This window comes from Spermophilus citellus (assembly GCF_964194105.1).
Source record: "Spermophilus citellus genome assembly, chromosome: 3".
Lineage (NCBI taxonomy): Eukaryota > Metazoa > Chordata > Mammalia > Rodentia > Sciuridae > Spermophilus > Spermophilus citellus.
This window is the reverse complement of record NC_138184.1, coordinates 50919764-50947452: the sequence shown is the minus strand read 5'-3', so window position 1 is coordinate 50947452 and position 27689 is coordinate 50919764. Positions and strand designations below refer to the sequence as shown.

The 27689-nt window shown below is 55.8% G+C and overlaps 2 protein-coding genes across 10 annotated transcripts in view; both read left to right on the top strand.

The window, feature by feature from the left end:
* Nucleotides 1-1323, top strand: part of NISCH (nischarin) — a 37657-nt gene extending 36334 nt beyond the window's left edge. For all 4 annotated transcript variants that reach the window (XM_081284916.1, XM_081284914.1, XM_081284915.1 and 1 more), the window contains one exon: nucleotides 87-1323. In XM_081284916.1, coding sequence (XP_081141042.1) covers nucleotides 87-697 — 611 coding nt within the window. In that variant the 3' untranslated portion in view covers nucleotides 698-1323. The remainder of the gene's footprint in view (nucleotides 1-86) is intronic.
* A 2619-nt stretch (nucleotides 1324-3942) lies between these two features.
* STAB1 (stabilin 1) overlaps nucleotides 3943-27689 on the top strand; it is a 28950-nt gene continuing 5203 nt past the window's right edge. For 4 of the 6 annotated variants that reach the window (XR_014020823.1, XR_014020824.1, XM_081283941.1 and 1 more), the window contains exons 1-51: nucleotides 3946-4099; nucleotides 7843-7881; nucleotides 8325-8461; nucleotides 8765-8880; nucleotides 9090-9175; nucleotides 9241-9310; nucleotides 9911-10006; nucleotides 10266-10376; nucleotides 10726-10922; nucleotides 11181-11311; nucleotides 11469-11596; nucleotides 12094-12191; nucleotides 12404-12538; nucleotides 13033-13173; nucleotides 13307-13396; nucleotides 13672-13785; nucleotides 13876-13929; nucleotides 14137-14217; nucleotides 14456-14614; nucleotides 15592-15654; nucleotides 15878-15973; nucleotides 16192-16278; nucleotides 16752-16863; nucleotides 17314-17500; nucleotides 17611-17704; nucleotides 17816-17974; nucleotides 19024-19119; nucleotides 19924-20019; nucleotides 20157-20204; nucleotides 20337-20467; nucleotides 20653-20764; nucleotides 21114-21191; nucleotides 21279-21377; nucleotides 21501-21599; nucleotides 21755-21886; nucleotides 22131-22259; nucleotides 22608-22664; nucleotides 23028-23111; nucleotides 23858-24053; nucleotides 24171-24266; nucleotides 24348-24393; nucleotides 24486-24562; nucleotides 24743-24868; nucleotides 25056-25129; nucleotides 25258-25332; nucleotides 25575-25697; nucleotides 26001-26048; nucleotides 26242-26319; nucleotides 26414-26560; nucleotides 27001-27147; nucleotides 27250-27309. Coding sequence is in view for 4 of the 6 variants with exons in the window: in XM_081283941.1 (XP_081140067.1) it covers nucleotides 4019-4099; nucleotides 7843-7881; nucleotides 8325-8461; nucleotides 8765-8880; nucleotides 9090-9175; nucleotides 9241-9310; nucleotides 9911-10006; nucleotides 10266-10376; nucleotides 10726-10922; nucleotides 11181-11311; nucleotides 11469-11596; nucleotides 12094-12191; nucleotides 12404-12538; nucleotides 13033-13173; nucleotides 13307-13396; nucleotides 13672-13785; nucleotides 13876-13929; nucleotides 14137-14217; nucleotides 14456-14614; nucleotides 15592-15654; nucleotides 15878-15973; nucleotides 16192-16278; nucleotides 16752-16863; nucleotides 17314-17500; nucleotides 17611-17704; nucleotides 17816-17974; nucleotides 19024-19119; nucleotides 19924-20019; nucleotides 20157-20204; nucleotides 20337-20467; nucleotides 20653-20764; nucleotides 21114-21191; nucleotides 21279-21377; nucleotides 21501-21599; nucleotides 21755-21886; nucleotides 22131-22259; nucleotides 22608-22664; nucleotides 23028-23111; nucleotides 23858-24053; nucleotides 24171-24266; nucleotides 24348-24393; nucleotides 24486-24562; nucleotides 24743-24868; nucleotides 25056-25129; nucleotides 25258-25332; nucleotides 25575-25697; nucleotides 26001-26048; nucleotides 26242-26319; nucleotides 26414-26560; nucleotides 27001-27147; nucleotides 27250-27309 (5316 nt within the window). In the remaining 2 variants the exon portion in view is untranslated. Of the gene's footprint in view, nucleotides 4100-7842; nucleotides 7882-8324; nucleotides 8462-8764; nucleotides 8881-9089; nucleotides 9176-9240; nucleotides 9311-9910; nucleotides 10007-10265; nucleotides 10377-10725; nucleotides 10923-11180; nucleotides 11312-11468; nucleotides 11597-12093; nucleotides 12192-12403; nucleotides 12539-13032; nucleotides 13174-13306; nucleotides 13397-13671; nucleotides 13786-13875; nucleotides 13930-14136; nucleotides 14218-14455; nucleotides 14615-15591; nucleotides 15655-15877; nucleotides 15974-16191; nucleotides 16279-16751; nucleotides 16864-17313; nucleotides 17501-17610; nucleotides 17705-17815; nucleotides 17975-19023; nucleotides 19120-19923; nucleotides 20020-20156; nucleotides 20205-20336; nucleotides 20468-20652; nucleotides 20765-21113; nucleotides 21192-21278; nucleotides 21378-21500; nucleotides 21600-21754; nucleotides 21887-22130; nucleotides 22260-22607; nucleotides 22665-23027; nucleotides 23112-23857; nucleotides 24054-24170; nucleotides 24267-24347; nucleotides 24394-24485; nucleotides 24563-24742; nucleotides 24869-25055; nucleotides 25130-25257; nucleotides 25333-25574; nucleotides 25698-26000; nucleotides 26049-26241; nucleotides 26320-26413; nucleotides 26561-27000; nucleotides 27148-27249; nucleotides 27310-27689 lie in introns of all 6 variants that reach the window. The other 2 variants (XM_081283942.1, XM_081283940.1) reach the window with 2 other exon arrangements.

Here is a 27689-nt window from a genome sequence, read left to right as displayed (position 1 = left end):
TCTCTGGCTGGCTTGGGGCCCCTGATGCTTTTAGCTCCTCCACAGGTCAGTTCAGGCCATAGCCTTGGTGACATATTTCTCTACAGGTAAGATGGAGAACTACGAGCTGATCCACTCAAGCCGCGTCAAGTTTACCTACCCCAGTGAGGAGGAGGTTGGGGACCTCACATACACTGTGGCCCAGAAGATGGCTGACCCAGAGAAGGCCCCAGGCCTCAGCATCCTGCTGTATATACAGGCCTTCCAGGTGGGCGCACCACCACCTGGGCGCTGCAGGGGCCCGCTGTGCCCCAAGACACTTCTGCTTACCAGTGCCGAGATCTTTCTCCTAGATGAAGACTATGTCCACTACCCACTGCCTGAGTTTGCCAAAGAGCCACCCCAGAGGGACAGGTACCGGCTAGACGATGGCCGTCGTGTCCGGGACCTGGACCGCGTGCTCATGGGTTACCAGCCCTACCCGCAGGCCCTCACTCTCGTCTTTGACGATGTGCAAGGCCATGACCTTATGGGCAGCGTCACCCTGGACCATTTTGGGGAGATGCCAGGTAGCCCTGCCAGGGCTGGCCAGGGTCGTGAGGTCCAGTGGCAGGTGTTTGTCCCCAGTGCCGAGAGCAGAGAGAAGCTCATCTCATTGTTGGCCCGCCAGTGGGAAGCCCTGTGTGGCCGGGAGCTTCCCGTTGAGCTCACTGGCTAGCCCAGGCTGCACCCAGCCTTGCACCTACCCTGTCCAGCCTGGTGCCTGCTCCAGGCAGGGAAGCAGGCTTTCTTTGTTCTTTTAAAAATGTTCTTTCCACTCCCTTTTGGTACCTTAATTTGTCCCCACAGAGAATGTGGACAGGTGTTCAGTCAGTTCTTTCTGATGCTGGGAGCAAGAAAGCCAGGCACCTCAAGGTGTCTGTGTACCTTCAGCCTCCCGTGGCGCCTCGCCTGCCCTGGAGTGGTGTGGTCGGGCACCTCAGCGTCATGTCTGTTACTGTGGTGCCGTTGCTAACCTGTGGCGCTGTGGATCTGATTGGCCCTCCGCGTCCTTCCCCAAAGTGTCAAGTCCAGTCCTATGTTGTTGCTGCTGCTGTCGTTGTGGGCATTTTGCTGCTAATTGTGAAGCTGGCAGCAGAGTGCACATGAGAAGCCCCCTCCCCGGGCAGTTTTTCAAAGTGGAGGCCTCCCCTGGTCCAGACAAGTAGGGGAGCCTTCTGGGGGAAGGAGTCCCCCAGGCCTTGGGGCTGAGAGGGGTGGGGGCAGGGGACCTAAAGCTGCCAGCACCAAGTGTGATTCCTGTTGCCTATTTTCTCTATTCCAATAAAGCAGAGTTTGACACAGTCTGGGTCTTTTGGGTTAAGTATCACCGGGGCCCCAGTGAGGTCACCCAGAGCGCGGTCGGCATGGGAGAGGGTACTCTGGAGATTTGGGTGGACAAGATCTGGGGGAAGGAGAATAGAGTAGGCCTCCAGGGGCCAGATATGTGTTAGAGACAAGAGAGCTATGAGGGGGACCTCTCGGGACACAGCCATGTTGGACTGTGGCTAAACCAGAATCCCAGGGCAAATGAGAAGAGTCCACAACATTCCCCAGGGCACCCGAATCACAGCAGCCCAATGTGAAGGTAAGACCCAGAGTCCATGATTACTGGTATGTGTGGGTCTGTATTCTCACCAAGATGGCCCTTGGAGGTGAACCCAGGTGATGGCAGTGGAGAGCAAGGTCACCTGTTCCTGTCAGAGTTTTGGAGGTTGCCTTAGGGCGCCCTGCTAAGTAGGACCTGAAATTTTTTGAGAGCTAAACCCTGTGCCCTACCCTTCCTCTGCCCCAATCCTGCCACCAGTGATGGTCCCTTGCTCCTCACTAACCTCTTACCTAGTCCAGTCAGGAGCCTCAAGCCCTGGGACCACTGGGATTATGGAGAGGTAATGGAGGAAGGTAGGGTGTGGCCCATCTGGCTACAAGGCCTGCTCTTATCCCCCTTTTCCCCTTGACGCCAACAGAGTAGGTATCCTGGCCTGGGTTTGTGGGGGTAGGTAAAGGGTGGAAGTAGTCACCCAGGGAAGGATCTCCCCACCCTCAGTGCCCCCCAAGCCAAACTCAAAGGCTAGCCTCGTGGCCCTCCAAGCTAGGAGGAGGAGGGCAAGTCACCAGCTCCCCATCCAGGTCTTTACCAAAGGCCTTTAAAAATGGCAACCTGGTTCTGTGGTCATCTCTTGCCTCTTCATCTCCATAACACCCTCTAAAATCGGAGTAGTGACAACCCAAAGCAGAGATTACCACACCCAGTGCTGAATAGGGGTCCCCACCATGGGTCACTAAAGATAAATCTGAAAGAGATAAGCTGAGCTACCCTGGATGAGCTAGCTACCTGGCCCCTCTTAGCTTCAGTTTCCCTACCAGTGACAGGGCAAATAACAATAACCACCCACATTCATTGATTCATGCCGCACACCTGTCCCCAGGTGGCATGGCTTATTTACACCCTCCCATCGCCCTCCCTGATCTCCCAAAGCCGACATTCTGGGAGGGTGATAAATAAGCCATGCCAGCTGGGGACCATTTGGAGAGGAGGTGGAATCAGGTGTAAGGCCGCCCCATCATCGGGCTCAGGGAAGCCCTCCAAGCCATGTTAAAAGGAAAAACCTGGGCCAAGTGTAGCTCAGCGGTACACACGAGGTCCTGGGTTCGATCCCAGCAACACACGTGGAAAAAAACCTTAGGCAAATTAAATTTAGCCATTTATTTGAACAAATAAAACAATTCTTGAATTGGACAGCTTTCAGAACCACAACAGGTTCTAACTCCTGCCAATTCTGAGGCAGCATTTACAGAAAACAGAAGTGAGGTATAGAGCCAGGAGCGGTGGCACACGCCTATAACCCCAGTGGCTCGGGAGGCTGAGGCAATTCAATGAGACCCTGTCTCTAAAATATTAAAAAGGGCTGGGGATGTGGTTCAGTGGTTAGGCATCCTTGGGTTCAATCCCCAGTACAAAAAAAAAAAAAAAAAAAGTATAGAGACAATTATTTTTTAATTTATTTTTTAGTTGTAGGTGGACACAATACCTTTATTTTATTTTTATGTGATGCTGAGGATCAAACACAGTGCCTCACGCATGCTATGTGAGCGCTCTACCTCTGAGCCATGACCCCAGCTCCTAGAGACTATTTAAATAGTTACAGCTGAACTGGGTAATTAAACTGGGTAACTAAAGCCATCTGAACTCCAGCTTGATCTGGTCTGGTCTGGTGGGAGCTCCACCCAAACCAGTGTCTGTCTACACATTTTAGCACCTTTGACCTGAGACTGCACCTATGATAAAGGACCAGCATGTGACCGTCAGCATGGTAACTGGAGCAGAGTGAATGGGGGACGGCGGTAGATGCAGCAGGAAGCAGGAAAGGCCCGACGGGCACTGAGTGGGGGGTCAGTTGTCAGTGTGGTGAGGGGAGAGCATGGAGGGTTTGGGGTCAGGAGTGGTGCAGGTTGGACCGTCAGGACTGGCTGGTGGAGTGGCTGAGACTGTTGGGATGAGGATTTGCGAGGCCACCCCATGGCATCTATGCCACCTGTGGGATGGTGCCTGGCAAGGAGTCCCAGTCTGGCAGTTGGAAGGGTCAAGGCAGGGGCAGACGCAGTTCCCTACCCCTCAGCAACCAGAATCCCAGAGACTAAATAAAAAGTGCTGGGCTGGACAGATGAGTGGGTGTCCTTACATTTGCATTTGAATTTGCTTCAGAATCTGATAGAGCCTAAGCCCGTGGTTAAAGGTGGGATTGGGCTTCCAGGCCAAGAGGGTCTTGGGCCCGGAATCTGTGAACAGGTTCCAGGCTGTTCATGTAGGGGTCAGTGGCCCCTGCGCCTTCCCTTCCGCCTGCTGGCTGCTGATACGCAGGAGGAAATCCTGGAGGGTTCCTGTGGGGGACTGCATTTAAGAACACGGCCCGCCCCATCCCGCCTGCCCGCCCCTTGGAGCTCATTCCCTTGCTGTGACTTCTGTCCTGGACGGTGTGCTTGCCAGCCACCGCCAGTCATGGCGGAGCCCCGGGGTCTCCTCTTGCTCTGTGTCCTGGTCTCCTGCCTGGCAAACTCCAGCTTCATCAGGGGCCAGAAGGTGAGTGTGAGCCAGTTTGCAGGGGCTCATGGTATCCAGACCCTGCCAGCCAGCAGTGGGATGGTGGGGCATGGGCTGGTGTATAGACACAACCAGTTCTTGTCTGGCCTGTGTAAACCTAGGTAGCCAGGCCCATATGCCTACTTAGTATCACCTGGGGTGCAGGGGTACATTAGCCTGCCCTCTGTGCCTGACCAGCCAGCCATTTGTGGGCAGCTGTCCTAGCCTGTGAATGAGGGGAGGCAAAGCCAAACCCATCTGCCTTCCCTCCCCACCCATACTGAGGCCCGAATTTCTATGTGGCCATCACCTGGGGATGGGAGATGTGATCATTGCTGACCCCTGTGGGACCCGAAGACTGAGAGACTCATGGAACATGTGTGCATGTGTGTGTGACTATCCAGCTCTAAGACTGCCTGGGGAACAGAAGCTCTGGGTAAATGCAGCCAATGAGAATGTTTTCAAGCTTCCAAGTTGCCACCAGTCCATCCTGGGCATAACCCCTCATGTCCTCACAACCTCTGGGCAGAGCGTCCTTTTGTGCTCCTAGATGGATGTTGGACACCAAGGCCTGCGGATGACAGAGATGGACCATTCCCACTCTGGAGTCCTGCTCCACACCATACCTGCTGTTTGCTGTCTGGGCATGCTGGTGTGAGCTCCAGCGTGGCTCCTCTGGTCCATGAGGCCAATCACGGCCCCAATGTCTATCCACAGATCCCCCCAGGGCCCATGTTAGGGACACGGCTCCTGCTCAGGCTTCAGGAGGAGCCTCATACCCTGGGTATGGAGATAGGGTCCCCTGCCTGGGATCTGCTGCCAGGTGAGGGGACTTCCCTTATGAAGCCAACTCCCACCTGTTTCTTGGAGTAGCTGTCACTGTCCCTGTGGCATTAAGAGGAAGGCTGAGGTTGAGAAAGGAGAAGGCTTGCCCATGACCCACCTTCAGGTAGCCCAGCACAGGGGCCCATGTGAGATGGTGTCAGAAGTCAGTGAGAGGTCTTAGATTGGAGTTTATTCCTTGTTGGAGACCTGTAGCTCTGAGAACCTCTAAATCTGCTAATTAGGGACTGGGACTTAGCCAGACTGGGCCAGGAAACAGGGGTCAGGGTCCCCTGTCACCAGCAGGTTCTGTCTTTTTTTTTTATACCAGGGATTGAACCCAGGGGCTTAACCACTGAGTAACACGTTCTCCCAAATTTGCATAGGCCCTTGCTAATTTGCTGAGTTTGGCTTTGAACTCGCAATTCTTCTTCCTCAGCCTCCCAAGCTGCTGGGATTACAAGTGTGCACCACTATGCCTGGTCTTGTGTTCAGAGCCAGGCCAGGGATAGTACAGGCAGATGCAAGGCTAAGAAAGTAAGAGTGATAGTGGAAAAGCCAAGGGTTCCAGGACTGTGCTGAGTTCTGCTGGCAAGTTCCTGCCTGTCCCTTGCCTCAGTTTCCCCGTGTGTACCATGCAAAGGAATCTCATAGGATGCCATCTCCTCATATTCCAGGAGATGGTGACCAAAGTCAGTGAGAGGTCTTGGATTGGAGTTTGTTCCTTGTCGGAGACCTGTAGCTCTGAGCATCCCTAAGTCTGCAATTTGGGGATAGGGATCAGCCAGCCTGCGCCGGAAAAGAGGGCTCAGGGCTCTTGCAAATGGAGATGTGGCAATGGGGGCCTTATTTCATAGCCACTCAGGCTGCCTGGATCCCTGTGTAGCATGAGACCCACTATAACTATTAGAAACGGAGGGTCTGAGGGGAATGGACATCCCCTGGGTCACATGGCCAGTAAGAGGTAGCAGCAGGACAAGTTCCAACAGCAGCAGAAACGGGGAAGGCTTCCTGCTGAAGCAGTCTTAGCAACCTAGCAGTAGTCTGCCTCCTTGGTGTTGGGCATGAGCCTGTGGCCTTAAGCCAGGGTTCACAGGGAGAGGAGCATTGGCCAGGACCCAGCTCTGTCCCTCCCTGCTTGGATCTAGGTTTGGGGGAAGCAGTGTGGGGCCCCCCCTCCCTCTCTGAAGGGATTTGGGTTCTGGGATGTCAGCCCCAGTCCAGTCCCAGCTTGGGAAATTTCTTCCACCTTTTCACCATGGGGCTTAAAATGTCCTGTCTCCTGAGCTTCCCCCAAAAGTGTCTCTGTGGGAAGCAGACATTGCCAACTCAGCTCTAGCTGAGCATGCGGGGGGGGGGGGGGGGAGGCAGCGCTCTGGCTATGTTGGGTCCCCAAAGTGCCCCAGAAAGAAGGGAATCTGATTCAGCACCCAGGCTATGGTCCAGCCTCACTCCACCCACCAGGACCAGTGGCAGATCGTGAGGCTCCAGCTGTTGATGCTGTTTACAGGCGACTGGGCAGACGCTTGGCCCTGAGCGCTGGCCTTGGGTGTGGTCCCTGGAGAGGAGCTGATCTGGCAGCTGGCTTATCTAGCCATCACCACTTCACACACACTAACAAAGCTCCCGCTTCCTCCCAAGTCCCTCGCCCACGGCTTCCCCCAGCCCTGACTTTGCCAGGAGAATGAGGACGGCACTCTTGGTCACCCGGGCCTGCCTAATGTGCCTCCCAGTGCTGGTCCCCCAGCCAGAGTGGTGATCAGGCTACCAGGTCTGGCCAGGTGGCTTTGAGGGGAGCCTTTGCCAAGCCAGCAGCTGCCCAGTCCTTGAATTACCCAATTTCCTAGGCATTCCTTGGCTCAGCAAAGATGAGAGTCAGGTTGGGAGATGAGACCACAACATCCCAACCCTGTGGCCGGACACTGAGGCTGCTCTGAGTAACTTCCCTCTTTGTAGACCACAGAGGCATGAGCGGAAAAGGCCAAATTACAGTGTCAAAGAGGCCTTGGACCCCTACCCCCCAGTCTCTCTAGAAAAAAGCGTGGGCACTATTTCTCCTTTTCTCTTGCTTTAAGAGGTCATACTTCTCTAATGTGGGTTTTGGGTTTTTGTTGTTGTTTTGTTTTGTTGGCACCAGGGAATTGAACTCAGGGGCACTCAACCACTGAGCCACTTCCTCAGCCCTATTTTGTATTTTATTTAGAGACAGGGTCTCGCTGAGTTGCTTGGTACCTCACCATTGCTTAAGCTGGCTTTGAACTCAAGATCCTCCTGCCTCAGCCTCCCAAGCTGATAGGAATACAGTGCCTATCTGTAATGTGTTTTAAGAAAGGAGTATTCTGAGCTCTTCTCTTTTAGATCACAGTGTGCTCAGATCTAATTTTTCTTTTTCTTTATGTCTGTATTTATTTTTTGGTACTGGGAACTGAACCCAGAGGTGCTTTACCACTGAGCTACACCTCTAGCCCTTTTTATTTTTTCATTTTGAGACAGGGTCTTACCAAGTTGCTGAGGCTGGCCTCCAACTTGTGACTCTCCTGCCTCAGCCTCCTGAGTCCCAGGTATTATCACGCCAAATGAGCTCAGTGGTTTTCTTTTTTTTTAATTTTTAATATTTTATTATTTTTTTTAGTTATCGGCGGACACAACATCTTTGTTGGTATGTGGTGCTGAGGATCGAACCCTGGCCGCACGTATGCCAGGCGAGCGCGCTACCGCTTGAGCCACATCCCCAGCCCCGAGCTCAGTGGTTTTCAAAATGAACACATCTCGGTTTTTCCAGGCAGTGCCCCAAGCCCTCAATCCCACCCCCATCAAAACACACCTTCCCTCTGCCCCTTTCTCTCACTGAGAACCATGAGCTTAGCTGCTGCCTTCCTGGGCACAACACTGTCACTTACTGGCATTTTGTCCTTGTAAAGGTAGCCACCCTGGTGATGGACTTGGAAGAGTTGCAGCAGGTGAATGGGGCTTCAGGGCAGGACCCTTCCGGCTCCCTATCCCACTGTCCCCACCTCAGGTGATTTTGGAGTGACCTCTCTGCCCCACCCTCCCTCGCTCTCTTCTCCATGCAGTCCTGATTCTCACCCTGTCCCCAGTTTACTCTGGGCAAGAGCTGAAACCACAGCCTCCCGTTTCCTCCCTTGAAATGGACTGAGGTAGAACAAAATAGAAAATATTCTTGTTCTGGAAGGTGCAGACTCAGAGGCTTCCAGGCTGTGGACGCAGGGACATGCTATGACCTTAACAACTCACGACAAGATTTCCTAGGAATTTCCCTGTCCTCACTGCATTCCTGCTAAACCAATGGGAAAGTTAGTCGTGGAGGAGCATCCAGCCTTGCCACCATCAGAACTGTGTGCAAGATCCAGGCCCCTAACTCCATACTCTGCCCATGGCCCAGGTGCAGTTCAAACGCTGCGACATCAAGACCAAGTTGGTAGAGCACACACCCTGCACCACATGTACTGCCATCCAGAAGCAGGTGTGTCCCTCGGGCTGGCCTCGGCGTTCCCCGGAGAAGATCTCTCAGGACTGCCGGTAATAGACCTCCCCTGTCCGTTCCCACTTCCGACAGCAGCCTGTGGGGTAGCACAGGGCCAGGCCTGCAGGATAAGAGCAAGGACTGGCTTATCCATGCATCTCTTGTGCCCTGGAGACAGGTGGGGAGGAAGAGAGGGGGCAAGAGGTGTTTATTGAGCATCTACTGTGTGCCCAGCCCTGTGCTCAGCTCTGCTCTAGGCAGAGGCAGGAAAGGTGGGGTGAGAGCCCTGGTAACAGTCTGAGGTAGCTGGGACTGCAGGCAGGAGCCCCCTCCCAACACCCTGCCCGCCCTGTCTGCAGCTACGAGATAAAGCTAGGGGACACTCTGATGTCCAAGAGCGGCTGCAGCCTGGAATGCTGGAAAGAAGTGGAGCAGAAAGCCTGCTGCCCTGGTTACTGGGGGTCCCAGTGCTATGGTATGGGCAAGAGTGGGGGGCTGCTTTCTGTCCCCACCCTAGCCCCAGTCCTGTGCTCCCTTACAACTTGACCATTTAGTGACTGCTTACTGAAAGCTCCCCAGGGGACCCCCAGCCCTGGCTGTCCTGGGGGAGGGAAGGAGTCTGAGGCTGGCATTAGGAGTAAATGGAGAGTTCCTGGGGTGGAACTGAGTCTGGGGGGTCCACAGAGTGCCCTGGGGGAGCTGAGACACCATGCAATGGCCACGGGACTTGCCTGGATGGCATGGCCAGGAATGGGACCTGCGTGTGTCAGGTAAGAGCTGGGCAGGGTTGGGATGGGGGCTTGGAGGGGCCACTCTGACTTGGTGCGTCCCCCAGGAAAACTTCAGTGGCTCAGCCTGCCAGGAGTGCCGAGATCCCCACCGGTTCGGGCCAGACTGCCAATCAGGTGAGGCTTGCAGGACCAGAATCTATCTGAGGGCCCACAGAGAGCTGTTCTGACAGCCAGCCCCCACCTGTCTGTTCAGCCTCTCTCCCAGGCCCTCAGCCCCATCATAACCCACCAGGGATGCATATCTTGCTTACTCCCCCTGGTCCTTGCACATGCTGTTCTCTTTAGACACCTCCTCCAGGAAGCCCTCCCTGAATCCCCAGGCTGGGCCAAGTGCCTTCTCTGGGCTCCTACCAACTCGGTGGCTCTGCATACAGCTCCATACTCTTGAGGTTATACCTACCAGAGCCCAGTTCTTTTTCTTTTTTCTGGGGGGGTGGGAACCAGGGATTGAACCCAGGGGCATTTAACCATTGAGCCCCATCCCCCACCCTTTTTATATTTTATTTAGAGACAAGGTCTCTCTGAGTTGCTTAGCGCCTCACTAAGTTGCTGAGGCTGGCTTTGAACTTGTGGTCCTCCTGCCTCAGCCTCCTGAGTCGCTTATAAGGGTGTACCACCACACCTGGCTCAGAGCCCAGTTCTAAGCATAGAGAGGGCAGGAACCCCATGTCCTTGGTGAGGCTGAGGTCTCACCTGTCCCTGTGGGTCCCACAGTGTGCAGCTGTGTGCACGGCGTGTGCAAAAGTGGGCCGCTGGGGGATGGGAGCTGCCTGTGCTTTGCTGGATACACCGGCCCCCGCTGTGACCAAGGTAAGCAGAGCTGCCCGAGCAGCCTGGGACAGTGGCTCTCTATGGGTACAGCACAGGAATTGGCTGGCTGTGAGAGGAAGTCTGAACCTCAGCCTGATTGGGACAGGACTTGTCCCCCAGGACCTCTGCTGCTGGAGGCCCAGAGAGGGCAGGGTCCTTCTCAGAGTCACACACAAGTTAGGCAGAGTGCCTTGGTTCCTATGTTCCTCCTCAACCCAGGATCTCAGGGCCATCACAGTGCTCTCTCCTCTCTGCTCAGAGCTACGCATCTGCCAAGCCCTGAGCTGCCCCCAGCATACCCAGTGCTCTGCAGAGGACCCCACCTGCAAGTGCCTGCCCGGCTACACCCAGCAAGGCAGTGTATGCCTAGGTGAGCAACTGACTTGGGGTTAAGGACTCTGGCTCAGGGAGGGTAGGGCCTGGAAGAGCATCCTTTTCTTAACAAGTAAAATCTGGATAATGGGATGGGGGTGTGGCTCAGTGGCAGAGCACTTGCCTAGCATGTGTGAGGCGCTGAGTTTGATCCTCAGCACCACATAGAAATGAATAAAGGTACATCAACAACTAAAAACAATATTAAAAAAAAAAAGCTAAAAGAAAAAAATCTGGCCAATTACAGGGAGGGAGAACTGTCCCCAGGGTGGGCAGGGGGCTTATCCTCAAGGCCTAGACAGGGCTCCTGGGTGCTCAAATCACTTGGCCTCTTTCTGCCCTGGCAGCTCCCAACCCCTGCCAGCCATCACCCTGTTCCCCGCTGGCCCGATGCTCAGTAAGTCCCAACGGGAAGGCTCAGTGTCACTGCCCTGAGAACTACCATGGCGACGGGAAGGTGTGTCTGCCCCAGGACCCTTGCACCATTGACTATGGTGGCTGCCCCAGCAACTCTACTTTGTGTCTGTATCAGAGGCCAGGCAAGGTGAGCCGGAGCCCAGGCTGAGCCTGCCCCACAGTCCACCTACCTACTCTGGATCCAGGACCCTGGGCAAATCACAGGCCCTCTGAAAACCCAAGTGACTCATTTGTAAAGTGGAGAGAGGAGGACAGCCCTATCTATTCTCAGAGGGTGGATATGGGCCTGTGGATACGGACTGTCCAAGGGAGGCACAGGCTAGCACTTCTCCCAGATTCTCGCCCGTGAATGTAACGCTCCCCTCCTGCCTCTGCCATTGGCCAGGCCGCCTGCTCATGTCAACCAGGCCTGATCAGCATCAACAACAATGCCTCTATGGGCTGCTTTGCTGTCTGCTACCCCTACTCCTGTGACCTGTCAGCCACCTGCCAGTTGACCCCTGAAGGGAAGACCAGGTGGGCACAGGAGCCTCAGGGGGGCATGGGAGCAGAGCAGAGAGGGCCAGCTGGACAGGAACACCCTCAACCCAGGGGCCTTGAAAGAGGGGTGCGTGAGGACCAGGAGGGGGAACTAGCCCAGCCCCACCCTGACTGGCTGTCCTTGGGCTTCCAGATGTGTGTGCAAGGAAGATGAGGTGGGGGACGGGCGTGCCTGCTATGGACACTTGCTCTCTGAGGTGCAGAAGGCCAGGCAGATAGGCCTGTTGGTCGTGCAGCTAAGAGTTGCCATCAGCATGTTTGGTGCGTGTCCCCAAGACCTGTCCATGACCCTGCCCCTCCTGCCAACAGAACCGGCAGGGAGGACATGCTGGTCTCTACATAGGTTTTATTTATGTATTTATTTTTTTGGTACCAAGGATTGAACCCAGGGGTGCTTAACCACTGAGCCATATCCCCAGCCGTTTTTATATTTTATTTAGAGACAGGGTCTCACTGAATTGTTAAGGCTGGCTTTGAACCTGCAATCCTCCTGCCTCAGCCTCCTGAGTCACTGGCGTGTGCCACCGCACCCGGCTCTACATCGATTTTAGTTTCTCGGCCCAAGAGCTGTAGAAGCCAAGAATGGGCTCTTGGGTGCCTGATGGGGCTGGGGGAGCTGGCCCCCAGTCCTGATGGCCCATCTACCCCACACCTAGACCCAATGCCCACCCCAACTCTCCAACCTGAGATGCCTGAGGTCTTCCCACTCCCAGGGTCCCCCCAGATCTATTCTGATGTTCTCTTTCCTGATCCGCCAGAGCAAGGCTGCCAGGAGATCCTTACCTCGTCAGGACCCTTCACTGTGCTCGTGCCATCCATCATCTTCTCCAGATTCTTCACCACCAAGACCCTGAGCGTGAGTCCTCTCTACTGCAGAGCTAGCCACGGGCCCTTGCCTGCCCCCGCCCCGCCTGATTCTGCCCCCATTTCAGGCCCCTGAGAGAGTCCCGTGTGCACACACTAGGGAACTGAGGCATCTCTCCTCCCCCACTGCTTGGGCAGAGAGTGGTGTGAAGAGGGTTGGCCTTCTCTGGGATCACTGGACGCCCCACCCCTTTGTACCTGCAGCCATTGCTGGCCCAGAAGCTCTGCAGACAGTACATTATCCCCGGGCAGCACATGCTAGAGGACTTGGGTTTCCAGAGCACACACACGTGGTGGACACTGGCCGGGAAGGAGATAACTGTTACTAACAACCGCCGGGTAAGCGTAAGACCTATGCCAGGGGACCAGAGGAGTCCCAGATAAAAGATTCAGCTGAGGCAAAAGTTGTTCAGGTGAGCTGGGCACAGTAGCATATACCTGTAATCCCAGCAGCTCAAGAGGCTAAGGCAGGAGGATCTCAAGTTTGAGGCCAGCTGGCCCTGAACAATTTAGCGAGACCCTGTCTCAAAAGAAATAAAAAGGGGTACTGGGGTGGTGGCTCAGTGGTACAGTGCTTGTCTAGCATGTGTGAGGCACTGGGTTTGATTCTGAGCACCACATACAAATAAATAAAAATAAAGGTCCATCAACAACTAAAAAATATTTTAAAAAATAAAAATAAAAAAGGCAGGTGATGTGGCTCTGTGGTTAAGTATCCCCTGGGTTCTATCCCAAGTACCTAAAAACTAAAAATGGAAAATAAAAATAAAAAGGTGTTGGGATGGGACAGAGGGCTGCATGTGGGGTCTAGCAGGTATCTGGCGTCTCATCAGAGATACAGCTTCGTATACAAAGACCAGCCCCAGAAGACGTTCAACATCCAAAAGCCCAACTACCTAGCAGCCAACGGTATCTTCCATGTAGTCAGTTACCTGCGGTGGGAGCTCCCACCTGGGATGTCCAGGGACCCCAAGGTAAGCCAACACCCTCTTCTCCCCACCCCATGCTGCTATGTGATCTCCAAGCCCTGTAGGGTTAGGGGCAGCTCTGGGCAGGTGGGATGCACTTCCCCCTCCCTTGGGCTGAAGCAGCCTCACCCTTCTCTAGGGTCCTCATGAAGATTCCTCCCAGCAGAAAACCATTGGCCAGATCCTGGCCTCCACTGAGGTCTTCAGCCGGTTTGAAATCATCCTGGAGGTGAGCTGGGGGAAGGTGTCCTAGCCCATCTAGGTTTCTGGGCCAGGAGAACCTGCCCCATAGTGCTCTGGGGTTTCACACTAGCATGGCCTTTGCCGCCATAACCCTGTATCCTGGAGCCTGTCCACTGCCCTCCTGGGGTTCCGTGGCAGCTTGGACCCATCGTCCACATCTTCTATGGACGTGGCCGGAGCACCTTGCAGGCTGAGGGCCGCAGGTCTCCTGAGGCAGAGGCTGGCCCTTGGACCCCCTGAGCTTCCCTCCCCCTTCTGCAGAACTGTGGGCTGCCCTCCATCCTGGATGGGCCCGGGCCCTTCACAGTCTTCGTTCCAAGCAACGAGGCAGTGGACAGCCTGCGCGATGGCCGTCTCATCTACCTCTTCACGGCAGTAAGCTTGGCAGTAAACAGGGGCTGTGGCTATGGGGCCTCCACCCTTCCCACGGGGCCTCCACGAGCCAAATTCCTTCTTCCCTGCCAGGGTCTCTCCAAACTGCAGGAGCTGGTGAGGTACCACATCTACAACCACGGCCAGGTGAGTGGTCCTCCCCTGGAGGACCTTGGCTGGGCCCCCAGGTGGGGAAGGTTGGCTGTCCCTGGGTCATGGTCCCCCGTCCTCCTGCTCTCCTTCCATCTGGACATCATAGCACAGAGGAGAGTCTGGAGGCAAAGGGGTAGCTGTGTGTCACCTGGGCAAGGTGTGGCCAGGGCTCAGTCTAAAGCCACTTTCTCCTTGTCCTAGTTGACAGTAGAAAAACTCATCTCCAAGGGGCGGGTCCTCACCATGGCAAACCAGGTCCTGAATGTGAATATCTCTGAGGAGGTGAGAGCCACCACGGTCTGGAGAAGTGGTCTGGTGGAGGGCTGGTGGTGATTGTCAGGTCATCCAGCCCCTAAGACTATGCCAGTGGCGGGTCTGGAGGGAGCAGGAGCCGATTTCTCTCCAGGAGCAGCACTACAGGGCTGGAGGGCTTCCAGGAGGGTAAGCACGAGGCAGGAATGCTCCGTGTACAGAACGGTGAGGGCTGGGCTGAGGGTGGCACGATGGGTCTGTGCTGCAGGGGCGCATCCTGCTGGGACCTAAGGGAGTCCCTCTGCGGAGAGTGGATGTGCTGGCTTCCAACGGTGTGATCCACGTGCTGGAGGGCATCCTGCTGCCACCAACCATCCTGCCCATTCTGCCCAAGCACTGTGGTGAGGACCAGTACAGTATCGTGGTGGTGAGTCCCATACCATAAGCCCAGGCACTAAGACACCCACCCATTCTGCTGCAGTGCATGGCCCAGGGACCATCTTCTGAGGCAGGGGCACTGGCCAGGTGCAGTGGCATGTGCCTGTAATCCCAGTAGCTCAGGAGGCTGAGGCAGGGGGATCCCAAGTTCAAAGCCAGACTCGGCAATTTAGCAAAGCCCTAAGCAACTCAGACCCTGTCTTAAAAAAAATTTTTTTTTTAAAGTGTGGGGGTCGGGGTATGTGGCTCAGTAGTTAAGTCCCCCTGGGTTCAATCCCTGATACAAAAAAGGAAAGAAAGAAAGAAAGAAAAAAAAAAAACATGAGCTTCGGTGGAGACCAATTGTGTTCAAACCATAGCGGGTGCCTGGCATTGCTGGTGCAGCCTGTAGTCCCAGCTGCTTGGGAGGCTGAGGCATGAGAACAGAAGCTGAAGACCAGCCTCTTCAACTTAGTCAGACTGTCTCAAAATATAATTAAAAAGTCCTGGGGATGTGGATCAATGGCAGAGCAGCCCTGGGTTCAACCCCCCAGTACTAAAAACGAAAAGACAAAACAAAACAAAATAGCAGGCACTAAGGCCAAGGGCAGCTCTGAGGCCCAGCTATAGACTCCCAGGGACCCACCTGTCCTCCCCATATCCAGCCCCCAACAGTCCTACTGCTTCTGCCTTTAAGATGAACACATTCTCTGCACCCTCCGTCCCCAGCTTCCCGCCACGGGGGCCTGCAGTGGTCTCAGGCTCTATCCCCCTGACTGCCCATTCCTCATTTCCCCCGGCCTCCTGCTCTCCCCAGGATGCTGGACTCTTCCCACCTCGGACTCGTGCCCTCCTCCCACTGATTGGAGTCCTACCTGGCCTCCTGGTGGTTGGCTCTTTCTCATCCCTTGGTCTCAGCTCAGTGTCATTTTCTCAGGGTGTGTTGAATAAATAGATGACGCCTGACTCTCTCTATGCCTTGCCCAGGGCTCCTGTGTGGACTGCCAAGCCCTGAACACCAGCACGTGTCCCCCCAACAGTGTGAAGCTGGTGAGCGTCCCTTGGTCCACCCCTCAAGGGTAACTCTGGATTACCCACTGGGTTCTGCCCCAGGTCACAGTGGAGAGAAGGGACTGGGAGACCAGGGCATACTTAGAGGCCCAGGGCTTCCTAGCCCCCCTACCAAGGGATGGGAGTGCTGGGCCCAGGGCTGCCTGGCAGAAGGGGTGGCCCAGGCCCCTCCCTGCTGACTGGCCTTGCCTGGCCCACCCAGGACATCTTCCCCAAGGAGTGTATCTACATCCACGACCCTATGGGGCTCAATGTGCTCAAGAAGGGCTGTGCCTGGTACTGCAACCAGACTGTCACGGTGAGCCTGGCATATGGGCGCTCACCATGGGGAGGTGGGGGACGTGGGACCCGTGAGCTGGACCAAGCAGATCACCTTCCCCAGGGAGCTGTACCACAGCTCAGTGGTGGCACAGGCACCACCAAGTCCCCATATTTCTTGCTCTGGAGATGGGACCAGGGACCTGGGCAACAGGGAGGAATGGCTGGGACCTTTTGGGCACTCTCTGTCTCTTACAGAAACTTGGCTGCTGCAAAGGGTTTTTTGGGCCTGAATGCACTCAGTGTCCTGGAGGCTTCTCCAACCCCTGCTACGGCAAAGGCAATGTGAGTCCCTCCCCTGGCCCCAGGCAAGACCAGGGAATGTGTTCCCTCCTAAGCTAGCCATAGCATGCTGGAGCCAAGCCTGCCTCCCTTGAGTTCCCTATATTGGGGCAATGAAAATTATTTGAAGTTTTTAGAAATTGTTCAGTAAATTTTTCCATCTATTTTCCAAAAGGCTCTTTGTTAGTAATCTTCAGTGTTCTGTCTTTGCCACTTTGTGACATCAGGGCTTCTTCAGCCCCTGGTGATGGAGAATCACAGGAGTTGAGTGTTTCAAGGTTGAGCATAAAACCTCCAGGGCCAGGTGCCTTTTAAGGGCTACTTGTTTGGCAGCATTGCAGACTTTGAAGGTCCCTCCCAGAGGGAGATCTTGGGGGCACAAGGGGCTCAGAGCCAGTCCCAGGAAGTGGGGTGTTAGGCGAGGACAAGTGGAAGTCCCTCTCCCACAGCTGATCCTTGGTGTACCTACCCTCCAGTGCAGTGACGGGATCCAGGGCAACGGGGCCTGCCTCTGTTTCCCCGACTACAAGGGCCTCGCCTGCCACATCTGCTCTAACCCAAACAAGCATGGAGACCAGTGCCAGGAAGGTGAGTGGTCCTGGCCCAGGCCACCTCCCAGGGAGAAAGAAGATCTGCCCAGAAAGGGGGCTGGGGGATCTCCAGAAGGGAAACAGGGCCCTGAGAGGTGCAATGAAGGTCCAAAGGAATAGAAGATGATTTGGGAATAGAAATAGATGTCCTCATCTTCACCCATGCCAGGAAGAGCACTGTGGTTTAACGTAAGCAAGCAGGATTTAGGTCAGACACACTGGAGAACTTCCTTATGGTAATATGGGGGCAGAGCAGCTAGAATGGGGTGATTAAAAGGTCAGAATTCCATTCTGCCTGCCAGTGGAGTCAGGAATGATCTCTGGGTTAGTAATACTGAAGTCAACTCCGTACTGGTGGCCCAGTCCTCTACCCGCTGCAGAACTAATCCTGGCTCCCAACCAGTGCTGATTCCTGTCTTGGTTCTCTGTTCCCTTCTCCTTCCTGCAGACTGTGGCTGTGTTCATGGTCTTTGTGACAATCGTCCAGGCAGTGGGGGTGTGTGCCAGCATGGCACATGTGCCCCGGGCTTCAGAGGTCGCTTCTGCAATGAGTCGGTGGAGGACTGTGGGCCCACGGGGCTGGCCAAGCACTGCCACCCGAATGCCCGCTGTGTTAGCCAGGAGGGTGTGGCCCGGTGAGGACTCCTGCTTCCTCTCTTCCCCATCTGGAATCTCGTGCATTGGTTTGCTCAGCCTCTAGCCTCTTCTCGAGTCTCAAGGAGGCCCCTCCTTCACCCACCTTTAGGTGTGTCTGTCTTGATGGCTTCGAGGGGGACGGCTACTCCTGCACACGCAGCCACCCCTGCTCCCGCCCTGACCGTGGTGGCTGCTCAGAGAATGTCAGTTTCTATGCACCTGCCTTGAAGTTCTGACCCAGGGGCAAGAGGGGACTCCCTGGACCTCCACCTGTGGCCTCACATCCCTGAGTCACTTATCCATGCCTCTTGCAGGCTGAGTGTGTGCCTGGTGACAAGGGCACCTACCATTGCACGTGCCACAGGGGCTGGAGTGGGGATGGCCGTGTCTGTGTAGCCATTGATGAGTGTGGGCTGGACACTCGAGGTGGCTGCCATGCTGATGCTCTCTGCAGCTACGTGGGCCCTGGGCAGGTGAGGCACAGCAGGGTGGCTGGGGGGACTGGGCTGTTCCCATTGGACTGCAGGGACATCCATTCCAAATTCAAGTTCAAGGTCTGGAACCTCAGGTGCAGAGTGAGATTCTATCTCAAGATAAAAAAGCCTGGGGATGTAGCTCAGTGGTAGGGTGCCCCTGGGTTCAATCCCCAGTACTGGGGATGGGGGAACTGGATGTGCCACTTTGGAAGCCAGGCCTGGCTGGTCAATCTTGTGTAAGAACGCATGGTATTCCCTGTCCTCCCTATTCCACAGTGGCTTTTGGGCCACCAGTCTATTAGGCCTTGGCGGTGGAACACAGATGAGTATAAATAAGGCCTGAAACACTGAATCCCTTCAGGAGCCTTAAAATACAGAACTGAGCTGGGCGCAGTGGTGCATGCCTGTAATCCCAGCAGCTTGGGAGGCTGAGACGGGAGGATCGTGAGTTCAGAGCCAGCCTAAGCAAAAGTGAGGTGCCAAGCAACTCAGTGATACCCTGTTTCTAAATAAAATTCAAAATAGGGCTGGGGATGTGGCCTAGTGGTCGAGTGTCCCTGAGTTCAATCCCCGGTACTCCCTACCCCGCAGAAAAGAAGCAGGTTTAGATACTTCCAATTTGCCTCTAAAGACAGTTGAGATCTGGGGTGTCCTACCTGTCACTCACCTGCAGTGTGGATGAGTCCAAGGGACTTGGTATTTAGTGGGAGGGACCAGACAGCTAATCAGGGTGGCAAGAGATGGCTGGACTTCAAGCTGCCGTCCCTGGGGCTGGCATTGGTAGACACCTACCTGCCTGCCCTCTTGCCACAAGTGACCGACCTCAATGACCCTGGCAGGACTCTGTATGCAGAGGGACACTGAATCTCTCCAGATGCTTCCCTCCTGATGCCTTCCTGAGAGACAGTCTGGAGTATGAAGCTCCAAATAGGGTTGTGGTCTGGGTGGGCCTCTCTGGGGAGCAGCACCCTGCAAGAGCCAGGGAGTTGAGGAAACAGTTGGGGGGCTCATGACCGGACAAAGCCTTTGTTCCCTGATCTCCCCAGAGCCGATGCACCTGCAAGCTGGGCTTCGCCGGGGACGGCTATGAGTGCAGCCCCATCGACCCCTGTCGGGCAGGCAACGGTGGCTGTCATGGCCTGGTGAGAGGGTCAAGGGCTCAGAGCCCTGGGGAGGCTCTCTGGGTTGGGTCTGGCTGCAACTCACTTCCTCTCAGTATCTCTGCCTACTGTCAGAATCAGGTTTTTTCTAAACCCCAAATCACCCTCTTTGCCCAGTCACAGGATAAACCCTTCATGTTTCCCTATCAAGCCACAGGCCCCGCCCGGCCTCCTCTTTCTGCGCCATCTTATTCCCTGTTCCTTGTTCCTCAGACCATCCAAGCTCCTCACTGTTCCCTGACCTTGTTCTGCCCCACACTATGACGATCCTGTGGCTTGGCTAGCTCCTCCTGCTCTCAGCCAGGGCACTCCCTAGCCCTGGTCTCCCTACCCGCCCCACCCACAGTCATCATAGGCAGGTCATTCTTGTGTCAAATGCTCAGTAATCTTGAGGAATAGGGCTAGATCCACTCCTGGTGCTCCATGTGCTCAGACAGGATGGCTGGAGAAGGAGATGGTGGTGCCAGGTGGCTAGACAGGCAGAGAGGAGATGGATGATAAGGACAAACAGAGAATCCAGTGCAGTGGCACACGCCTGTAATCCCAGCGGCTCAGGAGGCTGGAGAGTTCAAAGGCAGCCTTGGCAATTTAGGAAGGCCTTAAGCAACTCAGTGAGACCCTAAATAAAAAATAAAAAGGACTACAAATGTGACTCAGTGGTTAAGTGCCCCTGGGTTCAATCCCTGGTACTAAAAAAAAAAAAAAAAGGCAGGGGTTGGGTGGTGTCCAGCCTGCCTTCTGAGTACTAAATGGAGGGTTTGTCTCTCTGTCCCCCATCCCCACCAGGCCACCTGCCAGGCAGTGGGGGGAGGTCAGCGGATCTGCAAATGCCCCCCTGGGTTTGGAGGTGATGGTCTTAGTTGTTATGGAGACATCATCCGGGTAGGTGATGCACAGATTCATTTTTCTCTTTCCCCCTGGGCCTGGGGTGGGAAAGGGGTGGTGCTCAGAGCCTTTTGTTGGGGGGAGACTTGGATTTGCCCTCAAGTGCATAACCTGGGCCCTTTCCCTCCCCTTAGGAACTCCAGGCCAACGCCCACTTCTCCGCCTTCTCCCAGTGGTTCCAGGTAGTATGCTGGGTTGGGGCTCAAATCCAGTAGGCTTCCTAGATGTCACCCAACATCACCAAGTGCCAGGTGGGGCAGGTAGTCTCTAGATGCTGCTGCTTCCATCACCCCCCATCCCCTCACTGTGTGCAGAATGCCAGCATCACTCTTCCTGCCAATGGCCAAGTCACAGCCCTGGTGCCCTCTGAGTCTGCCATCCGTAGGCTGAACCCCGAGGACCGGGCCTTCTGGCTGCAGCCGAAGATGCTACCACACCTAGTCAGGTAGGACAGCCACAGCTAGGCCAGGCCACAGGAGGGTCCTTCTGTGTGGGTCTCCCAGGAGAGGTGGAGGAGAATTGGGTTTTTGGCCTGGTATGTGTCCACCTGTTGGGAGGGACCCTGTTCCAAGGATCTCTATATGTCATACTAATCGGGCTTTATGTCCCTCCTAACTATGCCTTCCTCAGGGCCCATTTTCTCCAGGGTGTTCTCTCTGAGGAGGAGCTAGCCCGACTGGACAGACAAAATGTGACCACCTTGGACCCTACCACACGCTGGGAGATTCGCAACATCAGTGGGGTATGAGATGAACCCTGGCAGAAGAGGTGACAAGGCAGGCCATGGGAGGGAGCTTGAGTGGTCACAGGCTCCCCCAGACCAGCACACTCAGGGCATGAGACTGAGATTGGGTCCCCTTCCCCTTCTCAGAGCTGGGCTCAGAGGATGTGCTCAGGACACCTTGCAGTGTGTTTGGTGGCCAGCAGTGATTACCCTGTGAGGGGCTGCCTGTCTGTGCCTCTGCCACATACCTGTGCCTTTCATCATGGGCCCTAGTGGGGGGTCTGCACACCCACCTGCTAGAGCTTGCATTGAGGGTTGCAGGCCAGACGGGGGTGCTTGGCACTGAGCTCTGCCTGCTGCCTTCTAGAGGGTCTGGGTGCAGAACTCCAGCGTGGATGTAGCTGACCTCCTCGCCACCAATGGTGTCCTACACATCCTCAGCCAGGTATAGCAGGAGGAGCATGTGTGCGGAAGGCCTCCCAGGCAAGCCACAGAGCAACAACACTAACCAGCCCCTCGTGCTCTACCCCAGGTCTTGTTGCCTTCCCGAGCTGATGTGCAAGGTGGGCAGGGGTTGCTCCAGCAGCTGGACCTGGTACCTGCCTTCCGCCTCTTTCGGGAGCTTCTGCAGGTAGGGGAGGCCAGCATTGGGGCTGCCTGCTCAGGGTCACCTTGCCCAGGTCTGGAGGGGACAGGCTGGCTCTCAGCATCAGGACTGAAGACTAATGTGCCTATCCCTGTCCCCTGTCCCTAGCGCCATGGCTTGGTGCCCCAGATCGAGGCTGCCACTGCTTACACCATCTTTGTGCCCACAAACGGCTCCCTGGAGGCCCAGAGCAATGGCAGCAGCTTGGTGAGGCTGTGAGGATAGGGTGACTGAAGGCGGAGGGTGAGGGCACAGAGGGCAAGCTTCCCATGCCACAGCAGAGGGACACAGTGGGAACAGCATGATGTCCAGGAGACTCCAGAGTCCCAAACCCTCTGAGCTCATGCCTTCTCCCACCCCAGAATGCAGACACAGTGCGACACCATGTGATCCTGGGGGAGGCACTCTCTGTGGAAGCCCTGCGGAAGGGGGGACACCGCAACTCCCTCCTGGGCCCCGCCCACTGGCTCGTCTTCTACAACCACAGTGGCCAGGTTTGAGGGGCAATGGGCAAGGAGACCCTTCTTGGGGACTCTACTCTTGAAGACTGCTTCTCTGGAGTTGTTCCTACTAGGAGCCCCCTTCCTCTGCTCCAGGGAGATTCCCCCCATCCTTGGAGGTCCTCCCCGCCGCCTTGGAGGTGCTCCCCCTGCCTTGGAGTGTGTCATGGCTTTATAAGCCACCAGCATGAGGATGGTGGTGGGGTGGGTAGATTCAAATTTTTGTCTCGCTTCTCAGCCTGAGGTGAACCATGTGCCGCTGGAAGGCCCTTTGCTGGAGGCCCCTGGCAGCTCGCTGTTTGGCCTGTCTGGCGTCCTGACAGTGGGCTCAAGCCGCTGTCTACACAGCCATGCAGAGGCCCTGAGGGTGAGAGGCTGGGGCTAGAGGGAGGGCAGTGGGAGGACATTAAGAGTAGCGGGTGAATGGGCACAGTGGCTCATTCCTATAATCCCAGTTACTTGGGAGGCTGAGGCAGGAGGATCCCAAATTGGAGCCCAACTTGGGAAACATAGTGAGACTTGCTGTAGCTCAGTGGTAGAGCATCCCTGGATTCAGTCCCTGGTACTGCAAAAAGTGAAAAATAAAAATGGCAGGGGCCTGCCGATTGGCCTGGCTGACAGGGAGGGACACTTGGTCAGTTGGCCCTGGAGGAAAGGTGGTACATTTGGGGGTCCCACTCTGGACCAACTGACATCCCACTCTTCCTCTCTGCAGGAGAAATGCATAAACTGTACCGGGAAGTTCCGCTGTACTCGGGGCTTCCAGCTGCAGGTGGGATGGGCTTGGAGCAGCTCTGTCCCTGCTTTGTTGTCTTCAGCCCATGTGTGGGGACCTGGATTGATAGCAGCCAGCCTTCCCGGTGGAGGCCCTGTGGCCCAGCCTGGCCAAGCCTGGCCCTGCCTGTCCCAGCCTGTCCCGCTGTGCAGCCTTGTGCAGTCCTGCTTCTTGGAGGCCTCAATCCTGTGGCCCCACCCCATATATATCTCCTTTGTCCCTTTTGCATCTTCTGCTCCCCTGCTGGGCTGTCTGTCTCACCTACTCAGATCCCTGAAATCCAATTATCTGTCTCCTCATTCACTGTCCTGACCTCGCCCAAGCCACTGTCTGACCCCTCCTGCCTGTCCCCACTTGCAGGACACACCCAGGAAGAGCTGTGTCTACAGATCAGGCTTCTCCTTCTCCCGGGGCTGTTCTTACACATGTGTCAAGAAGATTCAGGTTTGTCCTGAAGTTCCCCCCACCCCAAGCCTTTGGACAGTGGGAACGGGGACCCAGGGGACAAACCAGGACTGCTAAGAGCAGAGGCAGAAACCAGGCATGGTGGTGCTGCTCAGGAGGCCAAGGCAGGAGGATGGCAAGTTCAAAGCCAGCCTCAGCAAATTAGCAAGGCCCTAAGCAAGTTAATGAGACCCTGTCTCTAAGTAAAATATAAAAAGGCCTGGGGATGTGGCTCAGTGGTTAAATGCCACGGGTTTAATCTCTGGTACTAAAAAAAAAAGGAAAAAAAAAAAAAAGAGGCAAGGCTGGGTCTAGGATGAGGCCCATGAAGCAAGAGTGACTTGAGGAAAGGAAAGGGAGAGATGTTCAAATCAGAGGCTAGTGTTTATCACTGTGTCCATCTTCCTGGGGTATGGAGATGGGGAGAGGGAGAAAGGCTCAACCCTGAAGTGACCCTGCCAACCACACCCTAGCAGAGGCCGGGCTTCACTTCTCATTGTGGGACCCAGGTGCAGTCCTCCCCTGCTTGAATCTCCATCCTGCCCCCGCCAGGGGGTGCTGTAGAAGAAGCTCTCATGCCCCTTTCAGCTCTGATCTGCCCACCACCCAGTCTTTGGTCCCAGTTGCTGTACTATGTGGGCCTGTGGCCCCAACATGCCCCCCACCTTTCCCTTCCCCCTGACGTCTGGCCTGTGCTCGCCATCTCCCTCCCTCCCCATTTCCTTCCCGTTCCCTGACCCTTGCAGGTGCCTGACTGCTGTCCCGGCTTCTTTGGGATACTATGCGAGCCATGCCCAGGGGGTCTGGGTGGTGTGTGCTCGGGCCACGGGCAGTGCCAGGACAGGCTCCTGGGCAGTGGGGAGTGCCGCTGTCACGAGGGCTTCCACGGAACCGCCTGCGAGATGTGCGAGCTGGGCCGCTATGGGCCCTCCTGCGCTGGAGGTAAGGATGAGAGGGGCAGGGTGCTGGGCACCTGGGAGAGGAGAGTAGGTTGGGGACCCTGGCAGGAGCAGGCTGGAAACACCGGATAACTCCTGTCCTCTCTCATCCCTCTCCCAGTGTGTGACTGTGCCCACGGGATGTGCCAGGAGGGGCTGCAAGGAGACGGAAGCTGTGTCTGTAACGTGGGCTGGCAAGGCCTCCGCTGCGACCAGAGTGAGTGGGTCCCCAAGGGGTGTAGGGACATTGGAGAGGCAGTTCCTGTCTGAATGACCAGAACCTTCCTCCTGCCCCCAGAAATCGTTGGCCCTCAGTGCCCCAAGAAGTGCGATCCCAATGCCAAGTGAGTTACCTAACCTGGGACAGGGGGTGAGGGGGTGGGAATTGGGTCGGAGCAGGGCTGGGCAGAGGCTGAGCCATGGCCACCTCTCCCAGCTGCATACAGAACTCCACTGGACCCCCGACCTGCGTCTGCGCTGCAGGCTACTCAGGCAATGGCAGCTATTGCTCAGGTCCAGCCACATGTGTGCCCTGGGCCCCTCTCTGAAATGCTGGGGGTGGTGGTCCCCACAAAGCCCCCTGCCATCACTGTCCCATCTCAGATCTTACCCGTCTCTGACATTTTTCTTTTCTCCTGCTCCACCCCTGTCCCATGCCTGCTCCTCTCAACCTCTGGAACCATCTACCCCTAGAGGTGGACCCCTGTGCCAATGGCCATGGGGGCTGCTCCCCCCACGCCAACTGCACCAAGGTGGCACCTGGGCAGCGGACGTGCACCTGCCAGGATGGTTACACGGGCGACGGGGAGCTGTGTCAGGGTGAGGCTGAGACTCCCAACCTGCATGCTTGTGGGGCCAGGGCTCTGAAGTCAGCAGTTTGAGGTCAACTAGGAAGAATTGAAGGGCATGCACTGTGTGGGACCCAGAGAGGCAAGAAGCTGAGCACCTGATGGAAAGATGAAGGAGGAGTCAGCACCACCCCTCATTCCAGTGTCTTTTCCCCTAGAAATTAACAGCTGTCTTATCCGAAATGGGGGCTGTCACATTCATGCCGAATGCATCCCCACAGGTCCCCAGCAGGTCAGCATGCTGGGCGGGGCCTGGGCTGTGCATTCCCCCATAAGGCCTGGGGAGGGGGTGACCCTTTCATCCAGGGCACAGGCCAGCTCTTGCCCCCAGGCAGCCTCACTGATCAGGCTTTGGGACAGGTCTCCTGCAGCTGTCATGAGGGTTACAGTGGAGATGGCATCCGGACCTGTGATCTTCTGGACCCCTGCTCCCAGGTCAGGCGTCAAGTTAACACATTTCACAGGGTGAAAAGGGGTCTGAGACAGAAAGCAGTCCTCCTCACACCCAGAAGGGTCCCCCAAGTCTCTGTAGGGTGGATAACCTTTCCCCAAGCTCCAATTTGGCTCATTGGTTGGAAATAGGACTTTGGGAATTGGACAGGCCTCTTCTCTAGAGCTATGGGTGACAGAGGAGTCTTGGAAGACACTGATGCCTCCCTTTCCTATTCCTGCCGCAGAACAATGGAGGCTGCAGCCCTTATGCCACATGCAAAAGCACAGGCGATGGCCAGAGGACATGCACCTGTAACAGAATCCAAACTGTGGGAGATGGCTTCACCTGCCGTGCCCGCCTCAACCTGGTAATGATGCTCAAATCTGACCCTGACCTCATCTTGACATGCCCCATGGACCTGAAATACAATCTTGGCTTAGACCCTGGATTGGATCCTAATCATGGCCTTGACCAGACCCTGTCCCTGCCCCCTCTTGGGTCTCATCTTAGCTATGACACATGAAACTGATTCTGACCCCAGCTCAGATCCCACTCCCCTGGCTTTCCTTTCATTTCTGCCTTGGCCAGACTTTGGGCTGCAGGTGCTGGGGCAGGCACCAGGCCCTGAATGGGGGCCACCCCAAATCTGAACTGATCCTCGCTCCCTCAGGAGCTCTTTCGGGACAAGCATGCCTCGTTCTTCAGCCGCCATCTCCTGGTGAGTAACCAGCTTGGGCCTCTGTGACCTGCAGGGTACCACCTGTCTCTGGGCTTCAATGTTCCCATGTGGTCAGGGATTTAGTTGGTCTGGCCTCTCAGAGATCAAGTCTCCCACGAGATTTGTGGAAGCCCCAGATTGGTCCCAAGTTGCTACTCTTCCATTCAAGCTGCCCTCCCCCCCACCTCCCCAGGAATACACGGAGCTCAAGGGAAACGGGCCTTTCACAGTCTTCGTTCCACAAGCAGATCTAATGACCAACCTGTCGCAAGTATGCTGTCCCAGGAGTGAGTCCAGGGAGGGATGAGTACTACGGGGGCAGAGGTGGGAATATGGCTCCTCCCACCCTCCCGACTCTATTCTAGAATGAGCTGGCTCGGATTCGGGCAAATCGCCAGCTTGTGTTCCGCTACCACGTGGTTGGCTGCCAGCAGCTTCACACCCAGGAGCTGCTGGACCAGGGCTACGCCACAGCACTCTCTGGGCACACCCTGCGCTTCAGCGAGAGGGAGGTGAGCCCCATTTCATCCCTCCCCCTACAGGGTTGACCCCTAGGCTCAGGATTGGCCCTTTCATGCCAGGGCCTATGCCCTGATGCCCTTTGCTTAACACCCAGCCAGTGGGCACTTCAAAGAGAGGGAGATTAGCCCAGCCCAGTTCTTGCCCACCCTCTCCCATGAGCCTGTTTTCAGCCCCAGTACTTTGGATCCTAACAGGGCTTAGTGCTGCTCTTCCAACCTGCAATGAGTCTTTGGCATTTGTTTCTAAGGGTCTGGAGCCCAGCACCCGGCCTTGACTCCACCCCTAGCCCCGCCCACCTTCGGCCTCAGTCCCAAACCCAAGATTTGCCCAACCCAGGCTCTGCTCAGGCCCCACCCACAGCTCCAGAGCACCCTGTCAGCTGCTTCGTTCAGCCCCAGGCCCGCCCCTATGCAATCTGCCCCGCCCCCAGGGCAGCATATACCTCAACGACTTCGCGCGTGTAGTAAGCAGCGACCACGAAGCAGTGAACGGCATCCTGCACTTCATCGACCGCGTGCTGCTTCCGCCAGAAGTACTACACTGGGAGCCTGATGCCACCCCAATCCCGAGCCCTCCGGTAGGCCTGAGCGCCAGAGGCGGGGGTGGGGGGCTGGGGGAGTGGCTAGGGCTGGGATACTTGCATCCTCCTGACCAGCTGCTCATGAGCGCCTTTCTGCAGAGAAATGTCACCGACGCTGCTGAGAGCTTTGGTTACAAGATCTTCAGCCACCTTGTGACGGTACTTCGTGTGTGTGCGTGCCTGTCACTGTGTGTATGTGTGCAACTGTGTGTGCGCTTCCCTTCCCCTAAGAAGTGCCTTGAGCACAGAACACACCTGTGTGCAGGGCCTTTCCGGTACGGACCCATCTGTGCTTGTGAGCCTGCAGACTTGAGAAGTGTGCACACTCAGGGTGCCTGCAAGTGTGACTACATGTAGTAGTGTCCCCGTTTGTGGTTTCACTTTGGGCATTTTCAGTTGACTATGGGCAATTGCAGTCTAAAAATATTAAATGGAAAAATCTCAGAAATAAACAATTCAAGTTTTTTGATAGTTTGGTACTAGGGTTTGAACCTAGGGGCATTTAGCCACTGATCCACATCCCCAGTCCTTTGTTGTAT